Raw genomic sequence first — 19435 nt, forward strand, 5'->3', positions numbered from 1 at the left:
CTTGGGGAATGGTGTCTCTAGAGGTTTATTCCAAGAGCCACCATAGACCCCAACATCCTTCTGTCCCTGCATCTGAGGGTCCTAGGTGTGGCTCCTCTGTCTCATCTCCTTACTTCTTTTGCTTTACCAGCTTCCCTCCTAACTTCTCTGAGTTCTTTGCCCCATTTCCTGGAATCTCTCCCTCCTCTCCACGTCCTGACTCTGAGAATTTTCCAAGTCTCTGACTCTAGTCTTTTGCTTTTCCCATATGTCATCCCTTCTCAGAACCAAGATTTGGCCCCAGGCCCTTCCTGCAGCTGCCCAGGGAACTCATGACCAGTCCTCATCATCTGGCTGGACCTCATCTCAGTAACGTTCATATCATAACTCTCTATCTCTTGCCTTCCTTCCCTAGGCCCAAAGCATCCTCACCCCTGACTTCTCTTGCCACTTGTGGTTCTACCTGTTATCAGCCCCATATGCTAGAATCCCCTTGACTGGCGCATGCAGGAAGATGGCGGGCTTGGAGTCCTGAGAGCCGTGGGTCACCCTGCTCTCCTCCCATCTGTGTTGTAGCTCCCGAGATCATGGGGCAGTGGCGCGTTCATTCACAGGCCGGCCTAGGCAGCAGCGCCACCGAGCAGGCTGCGGGCCCAGTTCGTGCTCAGCCTCCAGGACCCGGTGCACTGGGGACGGCACCTGGCTGGAGCGGGAGAAGGCGGGAGAGCTCGCGGGGTGCGAGGCGAGGGACCGCCGGCTGGGCAGCATGAGTCAGCAGTGGTCTGTATGTGTCCATGAGAAAAGCTCTCAAAGTGAAGAGACCTCGTTTTGATGTATCTCTGGTTTATTTAACTCAAAAATTTATGGATCTTGTCAGATCTGCTCCTGGGTGTATTCTCGACTTAAACAAGGTTGCCACAAAACTGGGAGTGCGGAAATGAAGAGTGTATGACATCACCAATGTCTTAGATGGAATCGATCTGGTTGAAAAAAAGCCTAAGAACCATATTCGATGGATAGGATCTGATCTTAGCAATTTCGGAGCAGTGCCCCAACAGAAGAAGCTGCAGGAGGAACTTTCTGACTTATCAGCAATGGAAGATACTTTGGATGAGTTGGATTGTGCTCAGCAGTTGTTTGAGTTAACAGATGACAAAGAAAATAAAAGCTATCCTTTAACTCTGTCCTTTTTTAAAAAATGTTTTATTTAAATTCAATTCAATTAACTTATACTGTATCATTAGTTTCAGAGGTAGAATTTAGTGATTCATCGGTTGCATACAACACCCAGTGCTCATTATATCAAGTGCCTCCTTAATGCCCATCCCCCAATTTCCCCATTGCCCCTACCCACCACCTCCTCTCCAGCAACCCTCTTTGTTAACTCTGTCCTTTTCTTTAAAAAATTTCTCCTTCCAAAGCAGGTTATTTTAAATAGTAGGGTCAGCTTGGGGATTTAATTAATATATTCAAAATACAAAATCAGACCTTTAGAAGTTTTAAAAGCAAGTAAAGGTTTAATCGTGTAACCTCAGACGTACACAAATAATTGCCTTTTGCTTGTTTGTATGCTGTTTGTTCAAGTTAAATGCTGCCTCGTGACCATGTACCAACATCCATGTTTGCATTTAAAATAAAAATAGTGCCCCCTCCAAAAAAAGAATCCCCTTGACTCCTGGTCTCCCCTACCTCTGTACATCCAATTAGCCACTGTGTTAGTTGACTTCATAATCCCTTCCTTCCACTGTTACACACCCCCTCCAGGCTTCTCAGCTCACCAGATTACCTAGTGTGTGCCTAGTCGTAGAGGTGGAAGGAAATGCCCACTGGGGTGCCCTGCCCGGGGGGAGCTGATATGTCTTCTGTCCTTAACTTTGTGCATTTGCCTGGTCACTGAGTGAAGAGAGCTCGGCCTGCCTGGAGTACAGTGGGGCTCTTCGTTGGTATCACCTCCTAAGGACCCAGGCCTGGAGCCTCTCCTCTCTCCATTTTCAGAAACAGCCTCCCTGCAGGAGGGCCCTGCTGTCTCTGGCCTCAGGACCTTGGAGGCACATCTACCCTCGGGGAGACCCTTTGTTTTTCTTCATCTCTCATAATGGAGATTCACCTAAGGGCAGAGAATTCCAAAGAGCTAGTAACCTGAAACACTTCTTTTGGGGTTGGGGGGCGGGGTACAAAACCAATTTTGTTTGTTTTACTTTAATGAATGTGTCTTAATTTTTTTCCCCTGAAAATAAAAATTCAGTTTATTGACATGTCGGCTCTCATGACAAATGATTTCGATCCCCCGGCCAAAGGTGGGAATTTCCAGGGAGGCTCTCTGGGCTGAGTCCTCCTTTCTCACCTGCACTGCTCAGACCACACAAGATGAGCCACCTCTCAGCATCGACATCACCAACAAGGTCTTTCCCATCCTTGGCAGCTTCACCCATCAGGGCTGGCGGAGAGCGAGAGGCAGCCACCAGGACTGTCTGAGATCACAAAGCTTCAGGTTGGACTTGAATTTCTTGCATCTAGGCTAATTGGTGTGTTGATGTATCCACCTATAGAAATTATAAAGTGGCTCACCCAGGAGCCCTGGGTCTATTGCCAGCGGTGGAACAGAGGAGAGCGCTTCTCAGTGGGTTCCAACAGACTGCCAGGTGGGGCTCAGAGGACCAGCCTCTCCCACTGTCTCCTGAGCCCAATCTTCTTGGCCATCACCTTCCCCTTGCTCTATGGCGGCTATCACCGATCTCTCCTTTATGTATCGCTGGTTCAAGAACTGCAATCTGGTCCGCAACCTCTCAGACAAATACGTCTTCATCACGGGCTGTGACTCAGGCTTCGGGAACCTGCTGGCCAGGCAACTGGTTGATCGGGGCATGCGGGTGCTGGCTGCTTGCTTCACTGAGGAGGGGGCTCAGAAGCTTCAGCAGGATACCTCTTATCGGCTGCAGACCACCCTGTTGGATGTCACCAAGACCGAGAGCATACAGGCAGCGACCCAGTGGGTGAGGGACCAAGTGGGAGAGCAAGGTGTGGCAAATTGAATTCTTTGGCTTTCTCAGTGTCTCCTTCTCTCTTTCTCCCCCAGGCATCTGACAGTGATCAGGGACACTATTGTTCAGATGCGGTGGGACAGGTGATGGAGAGAAGGGGGCTGGGGCTCTGGCTCAGTGGGATTGGAAGCCATTGCGTGGTTTGGTCTATTCACATGAAGGCGTGATTTCCCAAGGAAGTTTTCTCTGCCAGAAACTCAGAGGGGTGGGGGGAGACTGCCATAGGATGCGGGAGAAGGAAGATGTGTTCTGTATGTACAAAACCTCTAAAGATGGAGTTGCCTCTCTGGGACTTGGGTAGTCCTAACCATCAACTCCTATAGAAATGTAAGCACATTTCTTATTGGGATCGGGCTGGGAGGAGGGGAAAGGGAACACGAGGTTGGACTCCCTGAGTGGGGATGTTTGCTCTCCTTGACTGTGTCAGGCTAGAAGGCAGGGGAGAGAGAGATCTGTCTTCTTCCTCACATCATGGAGGATATTGGGTTGACCTCAGATTAAGTGCTGACATCAGAGTGACCACTCCTTTTGGGAAAAGAGACTGTGAGCTGACTATGCTGGGCTGCCCAGGAAGCTTCCTGCATGCAGGGCATGGGCACAGGAACAAGAGGAATGGGATGGTTCTGTTGTGGAACAGCAGGCTGAGGGAAGTCCTGACTCCTAAGGGGACTAGTCTGGGGGCCCCACAACAGGTGGGGGCCAGACAGCCCTAAGGCCCAGGAGGAGCCAAACAGTAACGCCCTGCTTTATTTCTCTCCTTAGCATTTACCACTATCCAATATACAATATGTTTTACTTATTTTTCTTATTTATTGTCTGTTTTCCCTTGCTAGAATAAAGCTTCCAGGGTGGGGCCGGGGTGGGGAGGGGCTTTTTGTCTCTTTTCCTTATATATCCTTAGTACCCAGGCTGTGTCTGGCATCTAGTAAGGTGCTCAGTAAATTTTTGTTGAATGAACTAATTGATGAATAATTCAGTGAGAGTCAGTCTGTCTTCAATAGGCTGCCTTGCCCAGTGCCCTACATTCAGCCTTGAGCCACTTGTGTTCATGAGTCACTGGATGTATTAGGTTCCCGTTCCTGCTGTAATAAATTAAAGCAGTAACTTAGTGGCTTAAAACAACACAAATTTAGGGGTGCCTGGATGGTTCAGTCAGTTAAGCATCTGCTTTTGGCTCAGGTCGTGATCCCGGGGTCCTAGATCAAGCCCCCCGCCTCAGTCGGGCTCCTTGCTCAACAAGGAGCCTTCTTCTCCCTCTGCCTCTCCCTCCTGCTGCTCATGCTTGCTCTCTCTCTCTCAAATAAATGAATAAAATCTTAAAAAAAAAATAAAACAACACAAATTTATTATCTTATAGTTCTGGAGGTCAGAAGTCCAAAATGGGTCTCACTGAGCTAAAATCAAGGTGTCAACAGAGCTGTGTTGCTTCTGGAGGCTCTAGGGGACAATCCCTTTCATTGCCTCTCCCAGTTTCTAGAGGTTTCCTGCATTTCTTAGCTCATGACCCGGTTCCTCCATCTTCAAGACCAACAAGGTAGGGCCAAGTCCTTTTCACACTGCTGTCTCTCTGGTTCTGTCTTCTGCCTTCTTCTACCACTTAAAAAACCGCTATGATTATATTGGGCTCACCAGGCTAGTCCAGGGTAATCTTCCCATTTTAAGGTCAGCTGATTAACAATTTGAATTCCATCTGCTATCTTAATTCCTTTTTCCCACGTAACCCACCGTGTTCACAGGTTCTGTGGATTAGTATGGGGCCATCTTTAGGGGGCCATTATTCTGCCTACTGCATTGGGCAACATCCTTGGTCTAAGAAGCACTGGGAAGATGGGGGGCAGGGTTCCTGGCATGCTTTCTTGTTGCCCCTGAGAGACTCTGGACATGACAGGTTGGCACAGCCTTAAAGCTATTCACACTGCTCTGACGGTTCTCTAGTTGCTCTGTGCAGGAAAAAAAATGAAGGTAGTCCTGGTTTGCCAGCAGGCAGAGCTGTTTGCCAGGGTGATCACAGGTCGTGGCGAGTGTGTGTCCCTTCTCCACAGACAGAGACCACTTGGGTTTTATAGTCTTTGGGTCTCAGGAGCCTCATTTCCTCCTCTGGAAGACAATAGAGTCTCCTCTGGCTGGGAAGGTTCGAGTCCTGCCAGCCAGCTGGTCTCTGGGGTCTCTCTAGTTGGAGGAAAGCAGGAAGATATGGTGGGGGCATGGCCTGTGTGTGGACCCCAGACCTAGGAGGAGGGGTGGACCAAGAGTGGTGTTTACATCCAGACCTGCCATCGGAAGAGAGTGGAATTGTGCTGGGAGGAGTATCTGTGGCTGCAGGGGTCAAGGTGAGCTGGTGGGATGAGGGGAGGGGAAGGGAAGGGAAGGAGCCAGGACAGTGGGGTTTATGGAATCTTTGAACGAAAGAGCTGGAAAGTGTCCTTAGGTATCATTTAGAGACAGAACATGTTTTTAGCATCAAACATCCTCCTCCAAGTGGAATTTCACTTGGAAGCTCAACATGTAAAACAAATGAAAGTCAAGCCTCCCCTGCATCTTCCTCCCTGAGCGGGTGCTGGGGTTCAGCCTGAAAGAATCTCAGGATTGCAAACCACAGGCTGGAAGCAACTGTTCTGTCCAGTTGATGAAAGACCTAAGTCTCAGAGATAGGAAATGACTTCTCCAAAGCTGGATGTAGAACTAGAATTGCACTAGAGGCTAGAACTTGAGGCTCTTTAAGCATGGGCCCCTGCAGAGTTGAATGACAGTACTTGGCATTATTTCTCTCCATTTATACCAATTCAAATTAAATATCTGAAAGAGAGCCCCTATTACATTTTTTTCAGGATTGCTTTACTTAAATGTGTTACATATTTACTTACGGATATCATTAATGTCCTCTCTGGTTTGTGAGCTCCTTGAGGGATAAGTCTCTGTCTTGTTCATTTTATGTCTCTAGCACCTTCCTCTGTAACTGACAGAGAATAGAAAATGGATGGATGAATGGATGAACGTGTGAATGAATGGACTGAGTTTGGTAATGTGCAAAATGGAGTTGGTTTCTTACACTTAGGTGGATAGAGAGGGGGACGCATGAGAGATGAAGGACTTCAACCATTATTTCATTGGTATGAAAATGATATCTCTTCTCCCAGAGCTAACAGCTTAGGTGCTATTAGCTAAGGCCTGGGTTGTAGCTGGTACAGGGTCCCAGCTAGCTCAGTGACAGACTTAGTGAGTCAGAAAAAGGGCCCCTTTAGGAAAACTAATTAGTAAAAGGCATATCTTCCTCTGGGCCGTCATAGCTCCCCGCCTCCTGCCACCAGCCGGGCCATCTTGTGCCTTGGCAGCCCTGGGCTGGTGGGTGGTGGACTCTGACGCTTTTCCAGAGATGCTAATGATTTCTGTGTGGTTCTCTCTCCCTCCATCACACCCCTAGGCCTCTGGGCCCTGGTGAACAATGCTGGTGTAGGCCTGCCCAGTGGACCCAATGAATGGCTGACGAAGGAGGACTTCATGAAGGTGATCAATGTGAACCTGGTGGGACTGATTGAAGTGACCCTCCATATGCTGCCCCTGGTCAAAAAAGCTCGGGGCAGGGTCGTCAACATGTCCAGCTCTGGTGGGCGTGTGGCTGTCATCGGTGGCGGCTACTGCGTCTCCAAGTTTGGTGTCGAGGCCTTCTCTGACAGCATCAGGTGACTGGGTCCCCATGCCAAACCGCTCTGGGTGGGAGTCCAGCGGGTTTCACCTCAGGAAGAGAGGGCTAGGGAGGACGGCATGTGGGCAGGGGCGTTCCAGAGGCGGGGAGCTAACACAGCAGCAGGAAGAAGGCTAGTCCTTGGGGGCCTTCCCCAAGGACCAGGAGAAGAGGGGTGGTGATAGGAGGCTGTCTTCCTGCCTTCCCTTGAGCTGTCCCAAAGTGAGCGAAACTATGTTTGGGCTTACGGGAGTAAGAGGGAGAGTCTCTCAAGCAGACAGAGAAGTCTGGGGGCAGACATGCCCATGGGAGACCCTCAGAGGAGGATTCAGGCCTTGCCCTGAATCTTTGCCACTCTCTTTGTTGTTGGGTGTGGGGCTGAGTGAAAGGAACCTGATAGGAGGCCGGCTTTGGTCTAGATTCTCTGTTGACTTCTTTCCTGCTGGGTTTGCCTAATGCAAATTGCTTGGAAAAGGGCTGAGGCCCTTATTTGCATGAAGGCAGTGCCAATCTGGTACAGGGCTTGGGGAGCACCTCTAGGTCCCTGGGGAGATAAGCTCCTGTAGGGGAGTCAGAAGTGACTCTCCCTGATGATTCTTCGTCATCTCGGGGCCCCAGACTGAGTCTTTCTTCTTTCCCAGGCGTGAGCTCCACTACTTTGGGGTGAAAGTCAGCATCATTGAGCCGGGGAACTATCGAACATCCATCCTGGGCAAGGAGGGCATGGTGTCCCGCATGCGAAGGCTGTGGGAGCGGCTGCCTCAGGAGACCCGGGATAGCTATGGGGAGGAGTACTTCTGCAACTGTGAGTTCTCTGGGAGGGAGAGGGGCTCTCTGAGAGGAACGGCGAGATCTTGGGGATCACTGACTTGTTTTCGTTGCAGAGATAATGGGATGGAGGCTCAGAGGGGTTATGGACCCAAGGCCACACAACTAGCGGCAGGGCTGGGATCTGAGAATAGAGACCAAGGGGGCAACGCTCAGAGTGGCAGAAGGACAGCCTTTGTGGGGAGAGGAGTGTTAGGGGAGATGCTGCCCACTCCTGGCACCTGGCATACATTATTCTGTAGGCAAACAGGTGAAAATGTACTGACATGAGTAGTACGTTTGGAGAATGTTATTTAGAGCACAGCTGCTCCCCTGCAGTAGGAAACACACAGGGGGCTCATTGGAGTTGGGGGTGAAGGTACTTAAACCACGCTGTCCTGCCCTCATCAGAGGAAGTGAATTCCTTGTCTTCCTAGACCATCCCCGAAGCTGGGCCAGCTATTGTTCTTCTGTTTTTCAAGTTTCAATCCCTTATTGACAAGTCTGACTCGCAGGCACCATTTCCTCCAGAGCTCTTATGGCTCTCATCGAAGTAGGGGTCCCAGTGACCTGCCAGAGTCCTGGGGCAAAGGTGCACATCAGGGCCCCATAAGTGTACCACGTGGCTTGTCTCCTATTTGTGTGGTGAGCTTCGGCAGACTTGGACCACTCAGATGTCTTGCACCCATCCTCATATCCCCATACCTGTGCGCACGACGTGAACAGAATAGCCCCTCACATTTGTTAGAGCCTTACAACATACCTGTCTGTGCCTTAGATCATTTGACCCCCCACAGTGGCCTCATGACCAAGGCAAGGGCCTTTTTTTAAAAAAAAAGTATCAGGGCACCTGGGTGGCTCAGTCGTTAAGCGTCTGCCTTCAGCTCAGGTATGATCCCGGGGTCCTGGGATTGAGCCCTGCATCAGGCTCCCTGCTCAGCAAGGAGCCTGCCTCTCCCTCTCCCACTCCCCCTGCTTGTGTTCCCTCTCTCGCTGTGTCTCTCTCTGTCAAATAAATAAATAAAATCTTTTTTTTTAAAGGTCTTATTTATTTATTTATTTCAGAGAGAGAGAGTGTGTGTGCACATGCAAGCATGGGGGGCAGGGGCAGAGGGAGACGCAGACACCCCGCTGGGCAGGGAGCTCCACCCCAGGATTCCAAGATCATGATCATGACGTGAGCCGAAGGCAGATGCTTAACCGACTGAGCCACCTAGGTGCCCCTGTTACTATTTTTTAATAACATCTTTTTTTTCTTGCATGCTTTTGTAGAAAATTTGAGAACTCTAGGACCTATCTAGGAGAAAAAAAGAGCCTCCAGTGACTAGGAATCCCACCAACCAGATAGTATTTTTACTTATTTTCTTCCCATTTTTCCCATGCACTTATATACACTTGTTTTCTATTCTGTCTTCCCCACTGTCTACCCTGCTATTATTCATCTTTATTATTCTCCAGAGCAGGTATTATTATCCTCATTTTACAGATGATGGAAGTTTAAGCTCAAAGTCACACAACTAATAAGTGGCAGAACTGGGCACAGTTCTTCTAATTGCTAATTCAACACCAATTGTTGAATTCGGGAAGAGAAATAAGATTATTTACAGGGTGTTTGCCTAAGGGACAACCTGGAGGGTGTGGTAGATCTGCCTGAAATGTTGGATCAGGGATCTGATGAAAAGGGAGTTTGGATAGAATTCAGAAGAAACCATCTCTTACGAAGAGTAACAGAGCCTTTGACTTTCCTTCCCTCTTGTACCTTCAAACAGATACTGACAAGTTAAAAAACATGATGCAGTTGGCAGAGCCAAGGATCAGCGAGGTCACCAACAGCATGGAGCATGCCATTGTTTCCCGGAGCCCCCGAATCCGTTATAACCCTGGCCTGGATGCCAAACTCCTCTACATTCCATTGGCTAAGTTGCCCACCCCTGTGACAGATTTCATCCTGAGCCGGTACCTTCCAAAGCCAGCAGACAGTGTCTGAGCTGGGGAAGTCTAGGGTGGTCAGTGGAGTGTGGAGGAGGGAGGGGGGTGGGAAAAGAGACTGTAGGGTCACAAGAGGTGGTATCAGACATTCTGGGGGACACTTTGCTTGGCTGACACCCACTGCCGGAGAATTTATGGATAACTTCTAGCAGAAGAGAAGTGCCTCTTCCCACTCACTGGGGACTCACAGAAACCTGAAGTGGCCTTTGCAGGTGCAAAGACCTACAGCATGGCCCCAAGAACATCTGTCACTCATTCAGGATATGGCTTTTTCTGGACCTGGAAATGTCAATGGGAGGAAACCGAGCTTCTGCTGAATCATGAGCCTCTCTCAGTGATCACTACCACTGGGAAATACTGCAGGATAAGAGGGCCCACAGAAACATCTCAACCACTTGCCTACTGGGTCTCTAAATATGCATTAACCTCGTTCCCACAACCCATTATTTGAAATATGTAGTAGAGCAGACAGGGAGTGCAAGATTATATCAGGTAAAAGTTTATGATATTTTCTTTCTACATAAATCTCTCTGTTCATAGGTGATTGGGATCCACATAAAATAACATTCATTTATTTCATCACCATTGATTAATCTTTTTCAAATATTTATTGAGTGTCTACAACATACCAGGCACTATGTAAGTGCTGGAAGGATGTAAAGATGATTAAATCATGGTCTTGGTTTTTTTTATTGTTTATTTTGTGGTTCTGTTTTTTAGCATAATATCTGGTAGCAGAGATAGGACAAACAGTGATACAAGAAACAGAAATCAGAAAATCACATTTTTAGAGCTAGGAGGAACCCAGAGGCCATCCAATCCAGTAGTTCCCAAACTGTACATTGTAATCGCCTGGTTAATTAAAAACATAGATTCTTGGCCTCAATGTTAGATTATCTGATTCAGTGGCTTGAGATGGGGCCCAGAAATCTGTGCTTGTAACAAGGTGATGAGTCCGATGTCTGTGGGTGCTTGAGAACCACTGATAGCTCCACGGTAGTACTGAGCTCTCAGAGGAGTAAGTGACCTGCCCAAGGCCTCCCAGCGTGATGGCCAAGGCAAAACTCAGGTGTTCAGATTCCCAGAGTTAATAGTTATAGAGAATACATTCTTGACATTAGTAACATTGTCAAATAAGCCATGAAACTAAATTAAAAAAAAAAAAACACCTTAAATTTCTAAGTCATGTGAAGTTCTATTGAAAAGACTTTTTTTTTTTTTGATCTTGAGGAATGGTTATGTAATAAAGGTCAAATGTGAATTTTTTAAATTAAAATGTCTTTATTTGTATCTCTTCAACATCCGACTGAACTTGAAAATAGCCAAAATGAACACTAATTACCTCTGCAAAGACCCCTTTTCCAAATAAGGTCACATTCACAGGTTCCAGGAATTAGAATGTAGACATATCTTTTGGGGGGCTACTGTACAACCCATTAAGTCTGTTATTTGCAGCACTTTTATTCCTGACACCAAATTGTGTATCAGGTAGGATGTATTGAATAGCAAGTGACGAAAAACCAATCACATTGGCTTTAACAATAAAGAAAGAGGACAGGACTCAATGGCTGAATAATGGCATCGAGGCTGCAGGTTCTTTCTACTTTGCTCTGCCATCTAGTTTTGGCTTTATCCCACTTATCTTTATTGTTTCTTCCTCCAACCTTCATATTTTTAGAGAAATTACTGGAATTGGGGAAAGAAACAAAAGGGAATGTGACTTGTGGGTGCACATAGTGTCTCAGAGAAGCAGGCCCTTTTCCCCAAGACAAGGAGATTCACTCTGGCTGATAAGACAAGAGAATGAGGTTTGGCTCTTCCAGAGGAGGAAGGACCATTCACTTTGTGGAAGCACCTAGGGGAGGTGGCAAGACTCAAAAGAGTGCCAGCTGCATTGTGTGTTTAGGTAGATGAGACCCTGGGCGACTTCATATAAGACACCTGTGTCCCACCATAGCAGGAAGCCAGTAGAGATTCACCAGATATAAAGAGCATGTAGACTGGAATGGCAGACATTGAAGAGGTAACCTATGCAGATAGAAGACTTGATTTTTTGCTCTAAGGGCTATCCCCCTATCACCACCCTATCATTAACAGTTAAGGTGTTTGTTTGCTTTTTTTAAATTTGTGGACTGAGATTCAAATCTGCTCCAATATTACAGTTTAGTTTCTTTCATATTAAGATTATAACTTTTCTTGTATAGCTTTTGTACTTTCCTGAAGTTTTAAATTGCCTTTTCTTATTCACTTACTCAGCCTCTTAATTAAATTATGTCCGCACGTTTTTTGTTTTGTTTTGTTTTGATTTCAAGCAGGGAAGTAATATGATCTGATTTAAATTTTGAAAAGGGGCTCTGTGGAGAGACTGAAATGAGGGAGCAATGGTGGAAGCAAGGGGACCATTGCATAATCCAAGCAAGAAATAATGGTACTTTAGGTTAAAGTGGTGGTAGTGGGGATGATGAGAGTGGATGAAATCAGTATATAATTTGGAGACAGAACCATTGAAGGATTTTAACCAGTTACTCTGTCAAAAAAAGACTTTATTGTGCTCCTACTATGTGCCAGGTGTAGTTCTAGATGCTGGAGTTAGAGTAGTAGACAAGATTCCTCCAAGCAGTTTATATTCTGATGGGGTGGAGGTGTTGGGCAATAGACAAACAAAAAAAAATTAATGAAATAATTTTATATACTGATAAATGCCATTAAGCAGAGAAAATTTAGTAATGTAATAGAAGACCAGGGAGGTTGTTTACCTTTTTTTTTTAAACCAATGTTATTGAGGTAAAATTTATATTAAACAAAATGCATCTTTTAACTATAAAGTTTGATGAGTTTTGACTTATAAATATACCTGTGCAACCATCATTAGTCAAGATATAGGACATTTCTCTCATCCCAAAAAGCTACCTGGTGCATCTTTGCAGTTGATCTTCCCTCTTTTCAATAACATTGGTTTCTGCCCAGGTTCCAGACAACCACTGATGTGCTTGGTGTCTCTACAGATCTGTTTTGAGGCTACTTATTTTTTTTATTTCTTTTTAAAAAATTTTTATTTATATTCATTTTAGTTAACATATGCTGTATTATTAGTTTTAGGGGTAGAATTTAGTGATTCATCAGTTGCATATAACACCCAGTGCTCATTACATCAAGTGTCCTCCTTTTTTTTTTTTTTTAAAGATTTATTTATTTATTTATTTATTTATTTATTTGAGACAGAGAGAATGAGAGAGAGAGAGCACATGAGAGGGGAGAGGGTCAGAGGCAGAAGCAGGCTCCCTGCCGAGCAGGGAGCCGGATGCGGGACTCAATCCAGGGACTCCAGGATCATGACCTGAGCCGAAGGCAGTTGCTTAACCAACTGAGCCACCCAGGCGCCCCAAGTGTCCTCCTTAATAATGCCCATCACCACGGCGCCTGGGTGGCTCAGTTGGTTAAGCGTCTGCCTTCAGCTCAGGTTGTGATCTTGGAGTCCTCGGATGGAGGACTCCCTGCTCAGGCTCCCTGCTCAGGCGGGAGTCTGCTTCTCCCTCTCCCTCTGCTCCTCCCCCAGCTCATGTTTTCTCTCTTGCTCATTCTCCTTCTCAAATAAATAAATTAAATCTTAAAAAAAAAATAATGTCCATCACCCAGTTACCGCATCCCCCACCCACCCCCCTCCCCTCAATTTGCTTCCTATAGTTAAGAGTCTCTTATGGTGTGCCTCCCTCTGTTTTTATATTTTATTTTTCTTTCCCTTCCTGTATGTTCATCTGTTTTGTTTCTTAAATTCCACATACGAGTGAAATCTTATTGTATTTGTCTTTCTCTGACTTCTTTCTCTTTTTTTTGAGAGAGAGAGTATGAGAGAGAGAGCACGAGAGTGGGGAGGGTCAGAGAGAGATACAGACTCTGTGCTGAGCAGGGAGCCCAATGTGGGGCTCGATCCTGGGACTCCAGTATCATGACCTGAGCCAAAGGCAGATGCTCAACCAACTGAGCCACCCAGGCTCCCCTTCTCTGGCTTATTTCACTTAGCATAATATCCTCTAGTTTCATTCACATCATTGCAAATGGTAAGATTTATTTTTTTTTAAGATTTTATTTATTTATTTGAGAGGGGGGAGGCATGAGAGAGAGAGCACAAGCAGGAAGAGGGGCAGAGGGAAAAACAGACTTCCTGCTGAGCAGGGAATCCTATTCAGGGCTCTATCCCAGGACCCCGGCATCATGATCTGAACTGAAGGGAGACACTTAACTGACTGAGCCACTGCAAATGGCAAAATTTCTTTTTTTTTTTTTAGAATAACAAAAAATATTTTACTAAAACATAAGATTTACAGAAGTTTCCAGACAAGCCATACAAAATAGTCACAAGCTTTTTCTTGAAGGAAGGATTCTACACTTGACAACAAAGTCACAATGTTATTAGTGAGGGCTGTGATGTTTGTTTAATGTTCCCATTTTGGTTCAAACAATCAAGCTTGTCCATCTACAGCATCTAAGTAAAGTTAGACTTGGCTAGAGAGCATATTCTAAAGAACGGGTTAGCTGCTTTTAACCAATTCAATTAGATCACCATAAAAAGGGGGAAAGGAGCCCATAAAATTAAAATAAAACTACCTCTCCCCCTCAAAAAAAGAAATAAAGAAAAACACACACACCTCTGCAGCTAACCCTGACAACTACCTTCATTCACAGTGCTTTATACTCAAACCATGATGGGGGAAATGAATGAAAGCAGAGAAGGGCCACTGCTTTTAAACGTTTCACAACAATCCAGATGTACTTCTAGCTTCTGCTCATGCTTTACAACAGTGAATCAGGACAAGACATAGATTTGCTAATGTGCATTTAATCACCAAAGGACTGAAGATGTCTGGGCTTTTATTCTATGATGTTTCTAAGACTGTGTCCATTAAATGCCAACAAAAAAGCAAGAAGTCTTGGCAGAACAGAAGTGTTGCACAATTGATGATCAGATCGATTTTAAATATTATTCATGGCATATAGCGTAGTCCATGCTCTAGATGTTTCTATGGCTTGGGCTTCGTTGGTCTTCCACTGCTCCGCTACATCATTTGCTAATGGATCATCTGGATTGGGAGCACTTAAAAAGGCCTGGGTCCATAGCAGAACTGTGTGGATCTGCGGTGCTGGGGACCACTTATCTTTCAAAATATCTAAACATATTCTTCCCAACTTGTCTACGTTAGGATGATAAATTTTGGTCATGAAACATACTTTAGGGGTTGCCATCGGGTATTCTTCTGGTAGGAAAAGTTCGGGGGAATCCTGGGGGCCAGCAATGACCACATGAAAATAACGGGCGTTGCTCTCATCTGGTTCTGCTTTACTGCCAGGAACTGGTTCTGCCAGCAAATGCTGGGTTTCCTTGATAATCCTGCGGGGGAGCCCGGCCATCTTGTCAGATCCCGAGTTCGGCCTCTGGTCTCCACTCTGGCTCCGCTCGCCTCACACACGAGTGGAAGTCCAGGGCTCCACTTCCGGGGGACCAAGATTTCATTCTTTTTGATGGCTGAATAATATTCCATTGTGTATATATACCACATCTTCTTTATCCATTCATCTGTTGATGGACATCTAGGCTCTTTCTGTATTTTGGCTATTGTGGACATTGCTGCTATAAACATTGGGGTGCAGGTGCCCCTCCAAATCACTATTTTTGTATCCTTTGGATAAATACCTGGTAGTGCAATTGCTGGGTCGTGGGGCAGCTCTATTTTTAACTTTGTGAGGAACCTCCATACTGTTTTCCACAGTGACTGCACCAGTTGGCATTCCCACCAACCGTGTAAGAGGGTTCCCCTTGAAGCTACTTATTTTTAAAGAAGGTCACTTTTGCTGCCATTGAGGAATTAGTTGGAATGAACCTGGTTGGGGGGATACAGGAGGAGCAAGAGTAGAGATGATGAGAGAAATGTACCAATAAAATAATAGAAATAGAAATAATTAGCATTTATCAGACATTACTCAGTCCCAAGGACTGTTTTAAGTGTTCAGTGTTTTAATTTTAATGTAATCTCTATAACAAGCCCTGTGAGGTTGCCCCTATTTTATAGAGGAGGAAACTAAGGTTCGGAGAGGTTAAGTCATTTGCACAAGATTACATAGCTGATAAGTGGCAGTCAGGATTCCAGCCCCCACACAAAAGCACACACTTACATAGTGCTTCCTACCTGCCAGGCACTGTTGTAAGCACTTTAATCTTCACTAGAACCTTCATAGGTATTATTCCAGCTTTAATGAGGAGGAAACTAGAGGCCCAGAGAGAATAATTACATACCCTATAAGCAACTGGCAGAGCAGGTCCTTCTAGTTCTAAAATCCTATCTTTGAATGTGTCATTGCTTGTTTCCTCCCAGGGAACATCTCTGTACACACACATTTGCAGCAGGGTTTTCTAGCCAGCAGTTGTGATGCGGCTTGCTTCTATTCCCATGGGCCTTCAGAAACCTCTCCTAACCAGCCTTGCTTGGGCCTCTCTTCCAGCTCTTTCCCTCTGAAGGCTGAGGGGCCTCTGTCATCCATAGGCCTCCTCTTCTATGGGAGGTGCCTGCTTTTCCCCTGAGGCTTGGCAAGCTCTCTGATCTCCAGTGAACCTCAACCCAGAAACTGGGGGAGGGGGGAGGAGAGAGAGCAATCTGGAGCATCATGGGGCGGGCTGGTCCCTGAACTATAGCCTGGCCAGACCATTTGAGACATTTTTGAACAACAAAAGTGTAAATACTGCATCTGGACCAGAACAAATGGATACAGAGAATTCTAATGCCAAACTTGGAATAACAAACAAAATGTTCCTTTGGGAATGTCTGACAGAGGAGCAGGAAGTATAAAGATTTTTTAAATTGTTTGTGTGTGTGTTTTTGTTTTAATAGTCAGGGACAAGTTTCAACCAGGATATGAAAATGAACTGGAAGCAAACAACTTCAAAGGCAGAATTGAGACTCTCCTTAGAAATCTTGTGTAATCCACTATCTTGTGTAATTTTAAGAGGCTTTCAAAATAAGGACAGAAATGCCAACTCTTCTAAGTTTGCCAGGAAAGGAGAAGTCTGAATTTCTCCTTCTACTGAAGAATGAGGAGTGCCTTCCCTCTGCTGCCTACCCCCCGACCCCGCCCTGGGGCGGGGGGCTCTACCATCTTCTGCACCAGTACCAGGAAAGGCAGGTGATGGGTTGGCCACCTCCAAGACAATAATGACGTAATTATGATGTTGACTCGGGCTTAGGGAACCTGCTGGCCAGGCAGCTGGACCTGCAAGGCTTGAGGGTGCTGGCCACGCGTCAGAAGGAGAAGGCCTACAGCTGAGAGGCCAGAAGTCAGATAGGCTGGAGACACTGATCCTGGATGTCACCAAGACAGAGAGCATCTCTGTGGCCACCCAGTGGGTGAAGGAGTATGTGAGGACGGAGGTATGACATAGATATATTTCTCTTCATCTAGATGTCCTCTTCCAAGTACTGGTCCCATGAGAAGATGATACCAGCCTACTAAATAAGAGAGAAGCACTATTCAATTATAAAATTTGCTCTTAATTATCTACTTTGACAGAAAAGAACAATGATCTGGATCCAAGACAGCATCTAATTCTACTTAGTCGTACTCTATGGTATGTAGCCATAGGTATATAAACATGCTTCATGTAAATAAAAACTATTTAATAATAAGTAATCTTTGTATAGCACTTCATAATTTTATAAAATTATTTTATATACCCCATGTCTTGTTTAAAGAAGTTTGCTTTCACCCCAGATCAATGGAACATTTTTGAATGGGTCTTGCTTGTCCACATTCAAGTCTTCGCCCATAGCTCCTACACATGCTGGTGCAATGGAGCATTTGGGAGTTGGAGTCTGGAAACCTGCAAAACATACTGGCTCCATTTTGTGTGACCTTAGCTAGGTCATCTAACCCCTCAGTGATCCAATATTTTTCCCAGTAAAGTAGGGCTGTGATAAAGCATCCCTGAGGTAATGTACATGAAAAATTTTGAAATGGAGAGATAGAGTCAGATAATGGACCTGGTGAGGAGTCACAGGCCAAGCTAGAGAATGAGTACTCTGTCTTCTGTGCAATGGGAAGCCGTAGCAGTTTCTGGAAAAAGGTGGTTCTTTTCCTAGTCTTTCCCACATTTCATGTGTCCCTTCTGAATCCACCTAATTTCTTGGACTTTGGACCTCTGTCTCTGGCAGTGTCCAGCAGAGTCTTACTGTGAACTAGAAAAAGAAGGAAACCGTTGACAAGCAGCTGCAGGAATAGGCACCTGGGAAAACAAGGAGAGAGGATAAGTTACCAAAAGACAGATGAGGAGGACCTAAGGTGCCTCTTTAGAGGGGCTTTTCATGAGCTTTGGGCTCCCATCTGGAACCAGGAGCCTGAAAGAACCTCCACTCCCATGGCAGAATGGCTTCAGTAGTTCCTGGGATTTCTCACATTGGCTTCCGTTCTCCTTCACATGAAGAAAGAGAAGTTTGCCAATCATAACCGTCCTCCCTAGGTATATACTGGTCTCCTTGTTGCTCAGCAAAAGAATGCTCCAGATAGCAATGTTGGATAGAAATCTCTCCCCCACCCCCACTCTCTCTTCCCTTTCCCTCCTCCCTCCCTCCCATTCTTCGTTACTTCTGACTGGTTAATGGATACATTTGGAAATAACTGTCACACTCTATAGCTTCTGGATTGTATACAACAGATCATATTCTTATTGCAGGATATAGTTTCGGCTACATGTGATAGACACCCAAATTAACAGTGGATTACACAAGACAGGTATTTCTTTCTTCCCTCGTGGAAAAACCTGGCATGGTATGGTATCTCCTCTCTATTGATTTGTCAGGGGCTCATATTTTTTCAGTCTTCCTGCTCTGCTATCCTACAGTCCAAGATGGCTCTAGCCAACTGGAATGGGGAAAAGGACAGGGCTCTATCCTGTAAGGGCAAAGCACAGATGTTTTGTACATCTTGCTTGTGCTCACATACATTGGCCAGAACTTAGTCACATTGTCAGACCCAGCTGCAAGGCAGGCCGAAACTGTGGTTCTCATTTTGAGTAGCCATGGATTCAGCTAAAAATCCAGTTATTGTGGACAAAGGGGAGAATGTATATTGTGAGAAAACTGACAGTCTCTGCCACACAGAATAAGTCAATTCTTTTGGGGGCTCTTCAGCAACCGCTTCTTCCTTTATAGTCTTTGGTGTTTGACAGGTTTAATAATTACACTTCTGAATCTATGGGTCAAATGATTGGGATGTCTCTAGGAAGACTCCAGGAATTCTCCTTTTCTTAGGTACCCAGGCATCTCTTAACAGCAGAGAATTGAGAAGAGTTTGGAGACATTTCTTAGAATCAATCAGCTTTGGTCTTCGGGTTATTTCCTTTGCAGGATGGAGATACTTACCTTTGTTTTAAAATAGTTTTGTTGAGGTATAATTTACAGAGTTCACTTATTGAATTTTATGTAAGTGTACAGTTCAATAATGTTTTTACATTATCACACAATCCAGTAATGAAAAAATTATCACATTATCACAAAATCCAGTAATGAAAAAATTATCACATTATCACACAATCCAGTAATGAAAAACTTCATCCAAAATGTTCCCTTGTGCCTGAACTCAGTTCCCACTTCCACTGATTTACTTTCTGTCCCTATAGATTTATCTTTTCTAGAGATTCTATATAAATAGACTCATACAACATGTAGTTCTTTGTGTCTGGCTTTTTTTTTTTTACTTAGAATAATGTTTTTGGGCTTATCCATGTTACTGCATAACTCAAGAGTTCATTCTTTTTTGTTGCAGAATTGTATTCTATAATATGGTTATACCACATTTTATCCATTCACCAGTGATGAACATTTGGATTGCCTCCAGTTTGGAACTAATATAGATAATGCTACTGTGAAATTCAAGTAGTCTTCATGTGAACACA

At 45.2% G+C, this 19435-nt stretch overlaps 2 protein-coding genes across 6 annotated transcripts in view; one reads left to right on the forward strand and one right to left on the reverse strand.

Moving 5' to 3' along the window:
* Positions 1 to 2696: 2696 nt before the first annotated feature.
* On the forward strand, positions 2697 to 9496 carry SDR9C7 (short chain dehydrogenase/reductase family 9C member 7). Its single transcript, XM_045867502.1, has 4 exons — positions 2697 to 2997; positions 6442 to 6700; positions 7344 to 7507; positions 9279 to 9496. The coding sequence occupies exons 1-4, from the start codon at positions 2697 to 2699 to the stop codon at positions 9494 to 9496; spliced, it is 942 nt and encodes a 313-aa protein (XP_045723458.1).
* A 3863-nt stretch (positions 9497 to 13359) lies between these two features.
* The window catches only part of LOC123838579 (ubiquitin-conjugating enzyme E2 N-like), a 35111-nt gene continuing 29035 nt past the window's right edge, over positions 13360 to 19435 (reverse strand). The window contains exons 3-4 of one of the 5 annotated variants that reach the window (XM_054507002.2): positions 17526 to 17767; positions 13360 to 16994 (exon numbers count right to left, since the gene is read on the reverse strand). In XM_054507002.2, coding sequence (XP_054362977.1) covers positions 14470 to 14904 — 435 coding nt within the window. In that variant the 5' untranslated portion in view covers positions 14905 to 16994; positions 17526 to 17767 and the 3' untranslated portion in view covers positions 13360 to 14469. Of the gene's footprint in view, positions 17768 to 19435 lie in introns of all 5 variants that reach the window. The other 4 variants (XM_054507003.2, XM_045867519.3, XM_054507001.2 and 1 more) reach the window with 4 other exon arrangements.

Source organism: Mirounga angustirostris, unplaced genomic scaffold, assembly GCF_029215605.1.
Source record: "Mirounga angustirostris isolate CCGP_5_RB_7025 unplaced genomic scaffold, mMirAng1.0.hap1 SCAF_5, whole genome shotgun sequence".
Lineage (NCBI taxonomy): Eukaryota > Metazoa > Chordata > Mammalia > Carnivora > Phocidae > Mirounga > Mirounga angustirostris.